The 18,084-nt window shown below is 39.0% G+C and overlaps 1 protein-coding gene across 1 annotated transcript in view; it reads right to left on the bottom strand.

The window, feature by feature from the left end:
• The window catches only part of LOC124620018, a gene marked incomplete at its 5' end in the record, with an annotated part of 235,959 nt that overhangs the window by 70,066 nt on the left and 147,809 nt on the right, over nucleotides 1–18,084 (bottom strand). The window contains one exon of the mRNA XM_047146685.1: nucleotides 17,638–17,821. Within this exon, the coding sequence (XP_047002641.1) occupies nucleotides 17,638–17,821 (184 nt within the window). The remainder of the gene's footprint in view (nucleotides 1–17,637; nucleotides 17,822–18,084) is intronic.

An 18,084-nucleotide genomic window follows, 5' to 3' on the forward strand; every position in this document is an offset into this window, starting at 1 on the left:
CCCGGTTAAAAATACACTTTTTCCATGTTAAGCGACAGTATACTCTTCCTCGGCACTGTAAAACTCATCAATTATTTGAATGTTTATGGTTTTATATACCGACGTAGAATTTCCCGCCACTTTAGAAAACTAAACTCAGAGGGGGAAAACACGTTTTGAAAGATCTTTGATGTGCACCAACATGTACGCTGCATATTTCCGTATTACAAAGGTATAAATTTGAATTCCATCATACAACGCATGTCACTTTCCGAAGCATTGAAATCGAGATTGCGATGCGCTTTTGTAAACCAGTCATAGCTCATGTCACGTGATCTCGCCAGCTGATGACAGCATAGGACACGTGATGTAGTCAGCCAATAGCAAGAGCACTCTTAAGTAGCGCGAACACACAAATAAGAAAAGTTAATGTTTTAAATTAATATACATAGCATTCACATATAATATTGGTCTCAAAGATTAATAAGCTGGAAGAGAATCTAAACTTCCACATACAATGTTGATCTTTTTTGCACGTGTTACAGTTTAAGATACACACACAAACGTGCCAGCACAATTTTTAGTAACTGCGTTTCAAATAAAGCAGAAAAGATTAATGAAAGCCAAACCTCTTTAGCAAACCGACAAAAATAACTTCATTGTTCTGCAAGGCAATTAATGCTTGACTGTGAGGAAGGTGGAAATAAAATCTGAAACTAATAACATATTTTAGCCTTCCATAATCATGCAAATGTATTTTAATTCATTTGATAACTCCCAGCCGCAAAAATCCATTTGTTATCATTTAACGTGAGAACAATAAATGAAGAAGAAACAACAAAATGACTGAACTTAAACACAGTTCACGTGGATACTTCCCATCTCCCCACCACAACTCAGACTGCTCTGGGCATCAGCGCCAGATTTACTGTATTTCCAAACTTGTGCAATATTGAATAGTGGCGGCCAGCCATACTTCTGTAACCAGAAGCGAAAGAAGGTACTACTCATACGAGACTCAACTGCGCATGCGCAAGAGCCCGCCCGCAACTGCTCAAACGAATCTAATTTAAACAGTTGTCACATGTCACGGTCATCGGAAGCAATTTGTTGTTATGAAGCATTGCATAGTCTTCCTAAAGCCATTGACACACTTTGCTGTTGGCAGATGCTTGTATGAGCACTGTGTTTTGTTGTTGCATATGGTGCGTTTCCTCTGCAACTTAAGTTTTCTTCTTCTTTTTTTTTCATTCATGTTTTGTTGCTGCAGTATTATTGTGCAGTAGCGGGATACAGTAATATCCTTTGTATGAGCGTTGGTTCTTACCACTCAAAATCACAAAAATGTAACTGAAAACTAAAACAATGAAATATTCCCGGAACTCTAAACAATTCCTGGGTTTTTCCAAGTTTTCTCCCGGATGAAAAAATTCCTGGATTTTTCCCGGATCTCCCGTTTGTCCCGGGTCGTATACACCCTGTATTATCTATCAGCTTACCAATTAATGTAAAAATTTGACATGTTTTATGTACCTTCACTTCACATAATAAATAATTGAGATCTTTTAGGTTAATGTGTCTGAAACTTTAATGTTAAATGGTCTCCTTTATGTGTAGATGAATATATATGTAGTACAGAAGAAGCACAAACTATCAATTTGAATGCAGTAGGAAGATATTAAGTAAAAGCATTGTACTGCCATGGTAACTTCTTCTGTCATTGTACCCTCTATTACCATTCATACTTCTGTCTGCTGCCTGCATATTGATTGGTTTATTTATCTGTGTTTCTGTATGTTCTTCTTGATCTACTGATCATAAATAAATTAGTAAACAGACTGAGTAGTTTGTGCTATGCATTTAATGTCCTGATTAAAGTCAGTGAAACAAACAACACTAGAATGTGCATAATTCGCACTTGCACAGTCGATACTCAAATTTTGCATTCCATTTTGGGGTGTCTCAGACAGAGGGATATGTAGAATGGAATAATTATGATAATGAGTCAAGTGCCCCTTTCCTTCACCTTTAAATATCTATTTCTGGGGCTCAGTACCCTACTAGTGTCACATACTTACATTCACAAAACAGTGTGTTTTACACATATTTTTACAAAAAATAAACACATCTAATGTCATCAGACCCATAGTTACAAAGGCCTCCCTATAGTTGATGTCTATGTAAAGGACACAATAGTGTAGGCACATGGGGGCCTCTTGTTTATCCTCGAACTCCACATTATATGGGTATGAAAACTTATAACAAAGTAAAAGGTAGAAAATTCCTCAGCACAAATTTAGAAACACTGAAAAAAAACTTATATGAGAAACTAGGGCTGGAATATTACTATTCAGTAGAAGAATTCACAAATGACAACCTGACAATTTCAGCAAGAGAGAGCAAGTGCTTTGGACTGTTAATTTTTAAAAGTTTGTAACTTTCTAAGAAAATTTATTTATTGCTTAATTAATTATTATCCAATACAGTATATTATATTACTGATATTATAAGAAAGATTGTAAATCAGTTTTTGTGTTTTGATGAGTCTCCTGTATATTAAGTCAGTGACTTAAAATTGTATGTTACAAGACAATAAACTTCTATTCTGTTCTATACAACAAGCTACCTAAAATCTTAAAAGTCAAATACAGAAGGATTCATAGAAAAATAAAAAAAATGTGACTTCAGAAGAACTGTTTCTATACAGTCGAAGAATTTCTGAAGGCCACTCTAAAGTAAACAAGCTGTATATTTTCTTACTTATTATTAAGTTTATAGCTGATTAGTTCATTCTACAGATGTTACTGTTATGTTTCTTATTTTGAGTCTAAAACAACCAAGTTAAATATTTTCTACTGATTTATGACAATATTATGAAAATTAAATATTTCTACTCACCATATAGAGGAGACACTGAATTGCAGACAGATACAACAAAATGACTGCCATAAATATTGTGCTTTTGGCCAAAAGAACTTTTTCTAAAGTATATACATCCATGCAAGCACAACTTACACACACATGACCACTGTCTCTGGCCACCAATGCTGGACTGCGAGAGATGCGCCTGATGGGAGAAACAATCTGGATGGCAGGAGTAAAGAGGAGGCTGGGGCAGGGATGGGAAGACAGAGCAGGACAGAGGTGGAGAAGGTAAAGTGCTCCTTCTTGTTGAAGCACGCATGGATGTGGTGGGGACAGGGTATGGCAGCTAGATGTAGCTGGGAGGTTTGAGGGGAAAGTGGAGGGTGGAAAAGGATAAAAATAGGAGGAAAAAAAAAGACTAGTAAAAGTATTTGTGGAACTGGAGTAGAATTAGGGAGGCGGACTGGTGGATGAAGGACAGGGACTAATGAAGGCTGTGACCAGAGGGAGTTATGGGAATGAATGCTCAACATGTATGGCAGCCTTTTCTTATGTCTGTCTGGGACTCAATGTCTCCACTATAAGATTGGCAGCAGTCTTTCCTTTTCATAACATTGTCATTATTCCATTCTGGACTTCCCATTGTTAATTCTGGTTAGTTATTTCATTCTACAAATACAAATATTCTTCTTCTTATGTCCCATGCCCATTACTTTTGTTTTATTATGACATAATAATGATAATTATTATAATGTAATATTGTAACTTATCCCATATCCTTTTTTTAATTATAATATTTATACAAACTGTAATTGTGACTTGCACCTTGTCCACGTGCAATAACACACAACATGATTTATGGGATCAATCAAAATCAAAGCCACCTTTCTCTGTTATTTAGTTAACTCAGTCTTATGTCACATGTGAAAAGGAATAAAATACACCAGTAGTGTGAAAACAAACATGTTGTTTATTTAGATGTTTCTATAAATATAAATACAGTTTCAAAATTATGGAGTAAAACAATCCCATATTCATAATAATGTTAATTTAACACACAACCTGATAACATACTGTATTTTTTCAGCAGCAAGAATAAACAAATACTTGTGTGAACACAGCCTGAGTTAGCAACACAGAGCTGCCTGTGGAACCGACATCTCAAATCCACTCCACAATACTTGATTGTCAACCCCTGTGGTTTACACTTGACATTTCACTCCCAACTCTTCCCCCCACTCCATACCTCCCTTGCCCTTTGGTGCCCTCACAACCACCCCTACGCTAGAATTGTCAACAGAACCGCCACCAGTTCGTTAGCATAGTAAACCAATTATTATGGATTCAGCACTAATATTCATTTCATACTACTTTTATGTCACCCTCTTCTCACCTCTAAGGATGAAATGTCATTTGAACTTTCATAAAAGTAGTTTACTGAGATGTGCCATTGGGGCAAAACAGGATAGGGCAGAATGGGACAGTGCCCTGTCACTTTTGTATGCAGGTAGATTTCAAACTGCATGTATTTTTTTCTTTCACCTTGCTTTTCCAGAAGATGTAGACTTGTATTAGAAAGACTGACAGACAGTAACGGTCTGTTAAATCAATGGGAATGAAATTTTCAGTCATTTTATCTTCTGAAAAGGGATTTTTAATAGCAACTAAGCAGTTTAACACAATCAAAACAACATTGGAAAGATCTATTCATAAAGCAGAGTTGACAGATCAGGTGGGAAATTTTAAAAATGTGTTTTCCACAGAACAACAGTTGCATTAACAGATTTTCATTATAAGAAGGAACAACAGGATGCCATTACAAGCACAGACAATAAAGAAGGAAAGAGGGTGCAAAAAAGGTCAAAAATGCTAGGAGACTGAAGTCAGCTGCAAAAATGCTTTTTGGGAATATTAAAATCGAAAAATCTAACTGTACACAAGGAAACAAAAGAGAGATGAGAGAGGCTTAAGCAGGATACAAGAAAAAACAACAACAAAGGGTCAATCAGAGAGAGGGTAAGCTGAGTGTCTCTAATGTGAGGACTTTTACTCCATTTATAAAGATGGGTGTATCACATGCCACAAGTGTTTCAAGTATGCACACAATTTGTACACTGGCACAGACAGTGGGGATGAAGAAGAAACTGTGATTTGTACATACTGTCAGAAAGGCTAGCAGTTCTTATTCTGACAATTATTAAGCATTAAAAATAATTGTACATTTTTCAAAGTGACATAAAAATTTTTTCTTATGATTAATGACAATCTTTTGAAGATTTCTGATTCCAATGTCTTAACTGTTCATTACACAACTTTATGTCCTAGTTTTAAGATGATTATACTGGAAGATGATTTTTTAAATGTATCTTTACAAAGTGTTTTCTCGTGTTCTCTTATTTTAGAAAAATTGTTAAACTTTTCATATCCCATTCCACCCTGAGTTCTTCCTCTAACAGTTCTTATTAACTATTTCCACATGTCACTCCCTTTTCATTACTCACAAATGCAGGGGACAAATGTCATTAGGACTGTAACCAACCATCCTAGAAATGATGAGCAACAGTAATACTGTATCAGTCATTTCAATTTTTTACATGTTGCCAGCTTCCTGACCTCACTGCTACTCATAGTCATGCTACGTGCATCTCATTCCCGATAGTATTATTTACTAGGTAATGAGATAGAAGTGTAAAGTAGTAAGTTTGGTTGAAAATTCTCATGCATTCCAGAGTTAGGCTTATACATCAACTGCTTCTCTCCCGTACCTCCTACCCCTGCTCATGTTCCAACAAGAGCTAAGAGTTTCCTAGCACCCCAGTTTTCACCCTAGATAGTAAGTCATACATGTACCAAGTTTGGTTGAAATTGCTCCACATATTCCTGAGATATGCTTTATAGTTTGCTCATTCCTTTGGGGAGGCGGGGGGGGTTACTGAATAAGCTTGTGCTTCTGAAATGTGAGGATTCATCACAAATAATAAATTATTTTCTGTTAAAATAGATGTACAGTTGCTAGAAACTTTTGAAATAACTCCACACTCCCAGTTGCTAGAAACTTTTGAAATGACTCCACACTCCATGCAACTGTTAACTTCTTGATTTATTTTTCAGTCTTCAGCTCTTTTCAAGTACTTTTTCAAATGTTATTTGTAAATAAAATCATATTTTTCACTTAATATTGCATTAATTAATTAAAGACAGTGACAAAACAGAACACAAATTATACTAGGTGAGATAACATATTACATACAATTACTGGATCCAAGAGCATTAAAAAATCTGTGATGGAAAATATTGCCATACTCCCCTCCTGTATACCGATCTTGAGGCCAAATAGCATATATATGCTTAACAATGCACAAGTAACACCAATAATATGACAGTATATCACAAGATTAAAATTACATTTATTGTCAAATAATATATTTGTGCTTGAGATATGGGTTATGACAAACATCTCAAGAATCACTCTGCTACAGTTTGTATGAAGTATGGTACTCAGAATAGTAGTTATGTAGAATAACAACTGACAAGTCATACGATTCCGTACAAATATATTTTATTATTCTACAAGGTACAAAGCATGTCGTCAGAAACCTCGATCAGAGCAAACTAATTGCAGGGCCAGAGAGTTTAGTTGAGCTTCCTACATCTACATCTACACCTACATTTATACTCCGCAAGCCACCCAACGGTGTGTGGCGGAGGTCACTTTACGTGCCACTGTCATTACCTCCCTTTCCTGTTCCAGTCACGTATGGTTCACGGGAAGAACGACTGTCTCAAAGCCTCCGTGCGCGCTCTAATCTCTCTAATTTTACATTCGTAATCTCCTCGGGAGGTATAAGTAGGGGGAAGCAATATATTCGATACCTCATCCAGAAACGCACCCTCTCGAAACCTGGCGAGCAAGCTACACTGTGATGCAAAGCGCCTCTCTTGCAGAGTCTGCCACTTGAGTTTGTTAAACATCTCCGTAACGCTATCACGCTTACCAAATAACCCTGTGACGTATTGTGCCACTCTTCTTTGGATCTTCTCTATCTCCTCCGTCAACCCGATCTGGTACGGATCCCACACTGATGAGCAATACTCAAGTATAGGTCGAACGAGTGTTTTGTAAGCCATCACCTTTGTTGATGGACTACATTTTCTAAGGACTCTCCCAATGAATCTCAACCTGCTACCCACCTTACCAACAATTAATTTTATATGATCGTTCCACTTCAAATCGTTCCGCACGCATACTCCCAGATATTTTACAGAAGTAACTGCTACCAGTGTTTGTTCCGCTATAATATAATCATACAATAAAGGATCCTTCTTTCTATGTATTCGCAATACATTACATTTGTCTATGTTAAGGGTCAGTTGCCACTCCCTGCACCAAGTGCCTATCCGCTGCAGATCTTCCTGCATTTCGTTACAATTTTCTAATGCTGCAACTTCTCTGTATACTACAGCATCATCCGCGAAAAGCCGCATGGGACTTCCATCACTATCTACTAGGTCATTTATATATACTGTGAAAAGCAGTGGTCCCATAACACTCCCCTGTGGCACGCCAGAGGTTACTTTAACGTCTGTAGATGTCTGTAGACGTCTCTCCATTGGGGCAGCAATACTGTTCCAGGTGAATCCACAGAGTTATGTTCCCACAGAGCATGTGGTGCCACTGTTCCACTAGGACCAATGGACAGGGGGTAGTAAGCAGTCATGTGGAAATGATGGCACTTGCAAAAATGGCAAAGTCCAATGAACAAGGCAGACTCAAACTGGCAGCCTCGGTCTGTCGTCAGTGATGTTGGACAGCCGAACCTGGTAATTCAGTAGCAAACAAAGGCCTTGGCAATTGTGTTGACTGAAATGTCCAGGAATGGTGCAGCCTCAACCCAACGCATCATGCAGTCAATCATGGATAAGATGTATTTTGAACCCTGTGACTCAGGGAGTGGCCAGACTAAATCAGTATGAATGTACTGAAAACACCAATTTCGGCTAGGGAATTTCCCAAAGGGGGGCTGAGCGCTTTGTCTGACCTTTGCCTGCCTTGCAGTGCAGTCACACTTGATGTTGAGCCAGACAAAGTGTTACAAGACTAATTTCAATGTGAGACATATGCAGGATGTGCAAGATTGTGCAGCAAGTGGAAGACAATTTTACAATAAGATAGGAGGACGATTAGTTATAGCCTCTCACATGACACATCACACCAAACAAGTTTGGTGGCTCCTGGCAGTGTGCACTGTTGTGGTTGTAGCCCAGTGTCTTATCCAGTGAGTAGCTGTTGTAGGCTGGGATCTGTGGTCTGTGCGTCAGTAAGTTGATCAGTGAGTAGCTGTTGTAGGCTGGGATCTGTGGTCTGTGCGTCAGTAAGTTGATCAAAGTCCAGCTGAGTAAGTGTGGCCACCAAGCAAGGCGGGTAATCCACAACTATATTTTCTACACATCAGATGTGTCTGACATCGGTGATAAATTGTGAGACCAGTTCGAGGTGGTGAAAGCACCTTGGTGTGGAGAAACCAAAGTGCTTTTTATCACATTGCAAGAGGCTTTTGGTTGGCATAAATGGTCAGAGGGCATCCTTCAGTGTCATCCTGGAAATAGTGTAACACCTCATAGAAGGCCAAGAGCTCTCTATCAAAAGTTGAGTAGTTCTTCTGAGTACCGGTCAACTTTCGAGAGAAGAAATCCAGCGGCTGTGTAATGCTGGCAATCTCTTGTTGTAGTACCACAGCAACCGCACAGTCACTGGCGGCTGCATCTGGCGATAGTAGGGCGAGGGTTACAGCCTGTGAGAGATTGGATTTAATCTTGTCGAAGGCTGTTTGTATTTCAGACATCCACAACAGGCATTGTTTGCCAGTTGTGTTCTTGCTGTGTAGTGGCTCAGCCGGAGGCAAGAGTGTTTCAGCAGCGTTAGGAAGATGACACCTGCAAAAATGGATGACACCGAGGAATCGTCATAATTCTTGATAGGGAGGAGGCGGTTTTGTTCCCTTTTCTCCAGCATGGGGCGTATCCCCAAAGTATTAACCAAATGTCCAATGAAGGTGACATACAACTGCCGTAGTTGGCATTTATCATTATTAATTACAATGTCGTGTGCCTCTAACTTGTCTAGCATAGTGCGTAAATGAATCTCATGTTCATCAGGAGACTGTGAGAAAATTATCATGTCATCTAGGTAAGCGCAGCAGAAGGACATGTTAAATAAGAGGTCATTAATAAACCGCTGACAGGTCTGGGCCACGTTTCTTAACTGATACAGCGCAAATAAAAACTCGAACAGACTGAATGGTGTGATTATTGCTGTTTTTAGTATATCTTCGACAGCCATAGGTATCTGAAAATAGGCCCATTTACAGATAACAATACTGAACATAGTGGCTCCAGCAAGTTTGTGTATGAAGCCTTGTAAGTTTGACACATGGTAGCTGTCTAGTATAGTCCAGGCATTGTGGTAGTGATAAACGCCACACAATCGCCAAGTATTATCCTTTTTGAGGATGAACTTGATAGAAGATGTCCAGGCACTGTCAGATGGCTGTACAATACCAGCACACAAGAGTTCACCCATGGTGGCTTTTGCCACTTTGAGTTTGTGGGGAGGTAAGTGGTGAAGGTGATGGTGGACCTGGAAATGGTGTTGATGCGATGAACTGTACCGTTACAGATGGTACAAATAGTCTGCAGCTGGTTGGACTGTCATGATGTGGGAGCCGAGGGCACAGCGATAGGTGTTACAGTAACACCATTGTCAATGGGCAATCCCGTCACAGTGGCACTGTCAATAATGCTTGGTGTGGATGGGAGAGCACAATTAGGTAGTTAAAGTCACTTGACTGGCCTTTTTGAGGCTAACATAATGTCTTCATCAGCAGGCAGTGGGTGTAGATGTAGCAGAATCGTGAGTTGCTGTTTAGCCATATGAAGCTCGCTAGATCTCTCGGCCATACGTGAATGGAGAAGGTCAATTGTTGCTCACTTATCAGAGTTGGAACACCAGTGTTCAGAGTGCATGGTAGATGTCATGCAGAGTTCATCCAGAAGTATTTGACATTTCAAGATAAGATCGAGAGGTGTTACTGACTGGGAAGTAGGGGACGGTGCCAGGGAGTCACTGATCTTGCCACTGATCGCCCATTGGCCATCGTGATGCAGGAGCAGAATGCCGTTTAGGTCTAACAATAAGCGATAATGCCTGAGAAAGTCAGCACCTAAGGAATGTTCCACCGTTTCAGCTATCAAGAACATCCAGGACACAGGTGTGTGGTTGCCAAAATCAACAGTGATGGAGATGGTGCCAACCACCAGTATCACAACTGGCAATTGCATGGACGAAGGTGAAAGTGTAGTGGTAGCGACAGACGGCGGAACCATACTTTCATCGGCTCTGGTGTTGACTAGAAGGTAAGAATTCAGTTGTGCATAGTAAACAAAGAGGCAAGAGGCATCTGGTCGTAGATGAGGCCTGGGGACACCAACATGATGCGGTAATTTGTGACTTGAAGAAGACAAGTGACCTGGTCCACCAGCATCAGGCTGCAAGATCAGTTTGGGTATGAGTAAGGCTGGCGGCAATGTAGTGCGTCAGAGCCGAAGCGAGTGTGGAACCAGCAGAGACAGTGCACTTGGGTGAGCATAGTGCCTGGCTGACTCGCATGGTTTTGATTGGCAGGCACAGGTCAGTGACCAGGTGGTAGTGCACCAGTGGTGGTCTGCACTGTAGGCAATTGTTTATGTCCATCACTCAGGAGACCGCATGGAGCAGTAGTGGGTGCTGGTTCAGGAAGGTTCAGTGAGTCCTAGTAGACGTTGGGTGGCAGGCATCTACATGGTAGGAGACACGCAATAGCTGCCAGGAGCAGTGGCAGGGCATTGGCTGGGCTTGGGCAGGGTCAAGTGTTGTTGGCGATGTAGGTGGGCATGCTGTCAGTGGTAGTGAGGTCACAATGAGAATTATTCAACAAGTGATGCTGTGTGAGCGCTAGGATTCAATCAGCAAGGTGTAGTTTGCAATCTAGTGGAGCATCCTCATATGTGATCATCACCATTTGAATGTTCTCTGGCAGATTTAATAACCACAAAGTTCTCAATGTATGATCTGGGAGTAGGCTCATATAATTTGCAGGCGAAGCTTGTGCCACAGCGTGACCGAGTGAGGTTTCACTTATCACTACATGGAGATTTTTGTCTGGTGAGCAGAAGTGCCTTGACCGTCTCGTACTTGTTTGTGTGTGTGCATCAAGCAGAAAGTCACTAATGAGATCGGCATTACCACCGAGGTGGTTGAGAAGTACTGCAAATTTGTCACTGTCCTCAGTGACACCTTCAGACCACTTTATGCATTCTCTAAGTGTGAACCACAGCATAGGTGAGTCCACATTCAATGGTGGGAGTTTCAGCCAAGGACACGCAGAATGGTTAGGGCCATGATTATGTGAGGCTGGCAGCACCATGAGGTTAGCATTGCCTGGTGCGGTAGATGCAGCAGGAGCAGAGGCATTGTGAAGCGGTGTTCGTAAAGCGGTGAAGAGATACATGGCATGGTGGGTGCAGAAGATGCGGAAGCATCAGGAGAGTGCACACCATGATGAGATGAAGGTATATGCAGCGTTTTAGATGCGAGTAAGCATGTAGGTTGGCAAGACCAGCACTATGTGGTGTGTAGTGCTGGTCCACAGGAGCTGCTGGATACTGTCAGAACATGGTTTGCTCACAGGGTAACGAAACTTGCAAGACAGTTGTTCTAAATACAGGCATTACACACACATGGAGGAGTCGCAGTGTGTGCATGTCATGTGAAGTGATGGCGGCTGCAAGTGAACATGGGGTGGGTGGCGGAGATATGACATCACTCAGGTGACATGTTGGTGGGTGTGACATTGGTGATGTGGGCAGATGCTGCATGATGACATAGTTGAATAGTTTGCTTTTAGATCCAGGAAGATCACTTGAACCCATGTCATTTTTTCCAGAAGGTGATAAACAGTTGGAAACAGTTTGAGGATTGTTTAGTGGGGGCCAATGTAGACCAGCTATTGCTCTCGGTATGTTAATGCACATAGATTCACTGGCACTAAAGGATTGTGCAAGAGCATAAGTCTCATTATTTACTGCAAGGAAGCTCAGAGCACTATCTGTACTGACAAATGGGGTGGCAGGAAGCTGTTGTTCACCTGGAATGACATTCGTTGTCATATCAGAATCGCTAGGCAAGTAGTCACCTGGCATCATTACAATGCTATCACTGATAAGGTCACATTGTGAATTTGACACATGTTGTTGGCTGGTTTGGTGTGAAGTGGCGTGAGTCTGGCATGGTAGACATAGAGACAACTGAAGCATTGTCATCAGTTCACTACACACTGCTGAATCAGACACTTCGTCCAAGTTTTGGCAAACTGTATCAAACTGAGACACAGAAAATTCATGGAACTCTCAGGCACTGACGAAGAGGTTAGACTAACATCCTTCAGAGCAGGAAATATCTGAGCTGGATGCAGCTGCGGAACAGTAGGACAATGGACCGGTGTGGAAGATTTTACATTTTAAATGTGGTGCGATTGAAATTTTGGGGTCATCATTGTAGAAGTATGGTAATTGAGATAGTAGTTACATATAATAACAACTAAGAGGTTGTATGATTCCAAACAAATATATTTTATTGTCCTGGAAGGTACAAAACATGCTGTCACAAACATCTATCAGAGAGGAGAACTAACTGCGGGTCCAGAGTGGTTAGCTGAGCTACCTAAGGGCAGCAGGCAGCTCCACAAGGTTACATCCCCCACAAGTTTTCAACAAACAGACAGTGGTACAAAGTAAGGAGTTTCTCAATAACCCTTAACCTGTTTCATGATGAAGTTCTGTGATACCTTCGTGCTCAGGAGCAATGTCATAGTAACATGCAGGAGCTGAACCAATGATTCTCTTGCAATCATATGGTTTAAAGAGCTCATGTATTATGACATATTTTATTACAACTGTTAGATTTTAAAATACTGTTGTAGCTGCAGCTGTCAAATTGTTACTCTCCTTCTCCTGGCCCCTTATTCACACTACACTACCAGATAGTTTTGGGTTACTAACAATCCATATTTAAGAGTATATAAGACACTGTCTTCACCATTGGCGCTGAGAAAAAAAGAAAAAAAAAAGTTCTCTCAGTTTGTGTCTCATCATTTATATATTTTGTTCTGCCATTATACAAACACTACACAGTTTATTGCATTGTGTTTTGTGTTTTTTTTATTCAAAAAAATATTTTTAATTTTAAGATGAGTAACTAAATAGGGACAGGAAAATTTCACATACACAATAAAGCAAAGTGTAACACAAAATCTGTGATTTTTCATGATGTGTTGTGAAACACACAGTTGCTACAAAATATTGCAAACTTTCCAGATTTTTTCCTAATCTCATAAATCTGAGGGTGGCAGGTTACAAATAATGGTAACTAATAGTTAATTAATGCTGGAACTAGATTTCATTTTCAATGCTGAGAATTGTGTATCATCTTAAAATACCAGTCAACTTTCATCACAAAGAACTAAGACTCTTAGAACAACATTATATAAAAATATGTTGCTTCCAATGTTCTCTATATCACTAACAGTATTGTTGCCAAAGTGACATTTCCCAACACTTATGTAAAACTGTTGTACAAAAAAATGATTCGTTTTTGACAGACCTTTAATGCGATGAATCAATCAAACCACACATTTTCATAGAACAAAAGCATAAATATGGAAAATACCAAATACAGCACTTATCTGTGCAAACAGCCTCTGAACACCTTACAACCTAATCTAGACTCTTTCTGCAGAATAAATTGTAAGGTCAGTACAAACTTCATTCAGAAAATAATTAAAAAATGTTAAATAAATATTTTCAGTGTTGCTTTTTTATAGGCAGAAACAAGTCTGTGTGGCGTCTTGTGACCTGTGCTCTGACTGGCCGACTGAGCAGATGGCACGTTGATTTACATGTTCGTGAAGCTAAAGTTTCATATTTGGTGATTTTAGTGTATATACTTAAGTCGTTGCTGTTGTTGTTGTGGTCTTCAGTCCTGAGACTGGTTTGATGCAGCTCTCCATGCTACTCTATCCTGTGCAAGCTTCTTCATCTCCCAGTACCTACTGCAACCTACATCCTTCTGAATCTGCTTAGTGTATTGATCTCTTGGTCTCCCTCTACGATTTTTACCCTCCACGCTGCCCTCCAATGCTAAATTTGTGATCCCTTGATGCCTCAAAATATGTCCTACCAACCGATCCCTTCTTCTAGTCAAGTTGTGCCACAAACTTCTCTTCTCCCCAATCCTATTCAATACCTCCTCATTAGTTACGTGATCTACCCACCTTATCTTCAGCATTATTCTGTAGCACCACATTTCGAAAGCTTCTATCCTCTTCTTGTCCAAACTGGTTATCGTCCATGTTTCACTTCCATACATGGCTACACTCCATACAAATACTTTCAGAAACGACTTCCTGACACTTAAATCTATACTCGATGTTAACAAATTTCTCTTCTTCAGAAACGATTTCCTTGCCATTGCCAGTCTACATTTTATATCCCCTCTACTTCGACCATCATCAGTTATTTTGCTCCCTAAATAGTAAAACTCCTTTACTACTTTAAGTGTCTCATTTCCTAATCTAATACCCTCAGCATCACCCGATTTAATTTGACTACATTCCATTATCCTCGTTTTGCTTTTGTTGATGTTCATCTTATATCCTCCTTTCAAGACACTGTCCATTCCGTTCAACTGCTCTTCCAAGTCCTTTGCTGTCCCTGACAGAATTACAATGTCATCGGCGAACCTCAAAGTTTTTACTTCTTCTCCATGAATTTTAATACCTACTCCGAATTTTTCTTTTGTTTCCTTTACTGCTTGCTCAATATACAGATTGAATAACATTGGGGAGAGGCTACAACCCTGTCTCACTCCTTTCCCAACCACTGCTTCCCTTTCATGCCCCTCGACTCTTATAACTGCCATCTGGTTTCTGTAAAAATTGTATATACTTAAGTGCAACAAAAATATACAATTCAGTTGAGGCACTGCATTATAGATATCACCAAAACATGTCGTTTTTGAAGCAAGTCATTGTGCAATAATATCAAGGAATCTAACGTCACCAAAGAAAACTATTACCTGCATTCCAGGTTAACAGTGAAAATTGCTTTTTTACTGTGGAAAAATTAAGTTTTGATATTAAACCAGCAAAATTTTGAGAAAAAATAAAAGAATGAATACCTCAGAACGAGGTGGAGGAAACACTGAAGCATACTGGGTTGTACTTTCAAACTAGGCTAAAAACCCTTATGGCCATAAAACTATGTATACTATGTCCACAGCTCTAGGTTTTAGTTTCAACAATGGGATGATAATGAATTCTCTTAAAGTTGACATGGAAAAGATTGCGCTAGGTGTTCCTGGAATGGAAAGTCTCAGATGTGTAACATATTCTGAAGGGATGCAAGACTCTGGATAGCAGTTGTCATATTATAGTGAAGTGTCGACACACTGGCAGCATAATGTCTCAGAAATGAATTTTGATGTTTTAACATTGCTTTCTTTTTAAAAAAACTTTTAACAATATAAGGCTGCAAAGCTATTTTTTAAATTGAATAAATTTAATGGGTTTAATATAAATAATTTCTTTCGTTTTTAATAATGCAACAAATGGGACTAACAACACCAATATACATAATGTAATTAACAGTCTATTCTCATTTTCATCATAACACTGAAAAAAACAACAACAAAATAAGACAAAAATAAGGAATACATTACTTCTAACACAAGCCCTCAGAAACGATTACCAAAACTGGGAAAAAATGACAAAAAATTGGCAGAAAATAACGCAAAAATTATCAGAAAAGAACATCAAAATTGATGGTAAATTAAAAGTGAAATTTTTAGAAATTAACACCAACATTGGTGAATAATAACACAAAAACTGGCCACAAAATAAAACATTTTTACTTTTTCTAGTGACTTAAGTTATGATGAGATGTGTAGAACATTAAACCATCTAGAAATAGCATAGATTTTGTTAAAGTAAATTCTTTTTATTAATGTATTTAAAAAGAAGTTTTGTGTTAAATCATTAATCAACATCATGTTGAGCATAATATTTTGTTTATCTCTGTTTTTTATTTTGAGTCACAACACTCATACTTTTACTCTTAGGTGTTTTTAGAAGCTCTTTGGTCAAGTGACTTCTTGTGTAAACAGTGTCTCCAGATTCAGAAATAAATCTAAGTATTTGAAAACCAAACTCACCACTTTTTGTCAACACCTGATCTTTACTGAGAAGAAATTAGTTTTTTTCTCAACAAAATACAATAGATTTCAAATTTTCGAGTTCCATCAGTGTCTTCCCCCAAAATTTTAGGTAACTGACTTCTGCTCATGATGATGTCAGCTACCTGAATTAATCATTCAAACTACATCGGACGAATGCATGAAACCAAAAACAAATAATTGGAATGGAATATTTCCATAATTATTTCTTTCTTGTGACCTCTCTACTACTCTTTCTTCATCTATTTCCAACATATTTTATTTTCATAAAGTATTCATCTTGTACATTAACTTCTCAGTTCTTTTTAATGTATGCTCTTCTTTAAAGGTAATTTAAATATAATTCAATAACTGCATGTGACCCTTTTCTTGACTCACATAAAAATAATGACAAATTATGCACTAAAATTTCTAACAGCTGTAAGGAATGTATAGATTGCTACTCACCACAAAGAGGAGGCACTGAGTTGCAGACAGGCACATGCTTGGATTGCTCAGTTGATAGAGCAATTGTCTGCATAAGGCAAAGGTCCCAAATCATGTCCCAACCCAGTACTATCCACCCACTGACATGCATCCCACTATAATCATCTTAAGATTTATTTTTCTCTTTGGCCTCATTGCATTTTCCTTACAATTTTATTTCATTTTCATTGTTCCTGTCTATCCTCCTCTATGTGGTGAATAGCAATCTATCCTTTTCATATTGTTGTTATTCCATCCAGTACTTCCAAATCTTCAATTTTGCCTAAAAATTTACACATTTATTATTCTGAAATTATTGTATGTACATTCTTCTAGACTAACAGTGCTCCGAAGAATGTTATGGTATATTATCTTACACAAACCATAAAATATAAACTATAACTTGAAACTCACTGGTAGATTAAATCCAGGTGTCACACTGGGACTTTGCCTCTCACAAGCAATACTTTTACTGACTAGTGAGTTCTCCAGGTTTTGTTCATAAATGATTGATCCAGTAAAGAAAGTAGGAGAGTGAAACTTCCTGGCAGATTAAAACTGTGTGCCCGACCGAGACTCGAACTCGTTCGGGCACACAGTTTTAATCTGCCAGGAAGTTTCATATCAGCACACACTCTGCTGCAGAGTGAAAATCTCATTCTGGAAAGTAGGAGACTGTTTGTGAAGTTTGGAAAGTGAAGTTGTGAGGGTCAGTCACAAGATGTGCCATTATGACTCAGTGAGTAGGAGCACTGACCACAAAAGTCAAGGTTCTGGTGAGTTCAAGTCCAAGCACATAGTTCTAAAGTGACAAGATGTTCCAAAACCACACACACTTCACTGCATAGTGGAAGATTCATTGCAGAAAATATAATTTGATGCCACACCACAGATTTTCAATAAACAAAGAAGAAAAAGGAGAGGTGGTTATTGTCGCTGTGGAAAAATATTTAAGTTAGTTGTGATTTGTCTGCTAAAATGTAATGTTAGAAGGAAATATGTACCTCTTATCAGAGTCATCAATTGGCTCCCCATCACGGTAGACTAGAGAACCCTGGACACGCGCTGGGGGACCACACCCTCTTCGATAGCCTTCTGGGAAATCTACTACACTTATATCACCACCCTTGGTGATATCACTACCTCCTTTGAACTGCAAATCCACTTCTGAAAGTTTTCCTGTCATATCTGCAATGTGAGGATACACAGAACTTTAAAGGAACTCCACAGAGATAGTTAACAGCTTTAATATTAACATTTGAAAATACAGAATGCAATATATTTCAGACCAGTATCATCTAGCGATAATAATTTTCTTCTAATTTTCTTATCACTTTAATTAGTCTACACTGTATAAAGCAAAACCACCCTGTAACACTAAACATCTTTTACAGATACAACTTACAAACTCTAAATTGATATGCCAGGCATAGTATGCACCAAACTAGTCT

The sequence above is a fragment of the Schistocerca americana genome, chromosome 6, assembly GCF_021461395.2.
Source record: "Schistocerca americana isolate TAMUIC-IGC-003095 chromosome 6, iqSchAmer2.1, whole genome shotgun sequence".
NCBI lineage: Eukaryota > Metazoa > Arthropoda > Insecta > Orthoptera > Acrididae > Schistocerca > Schistocerca americana.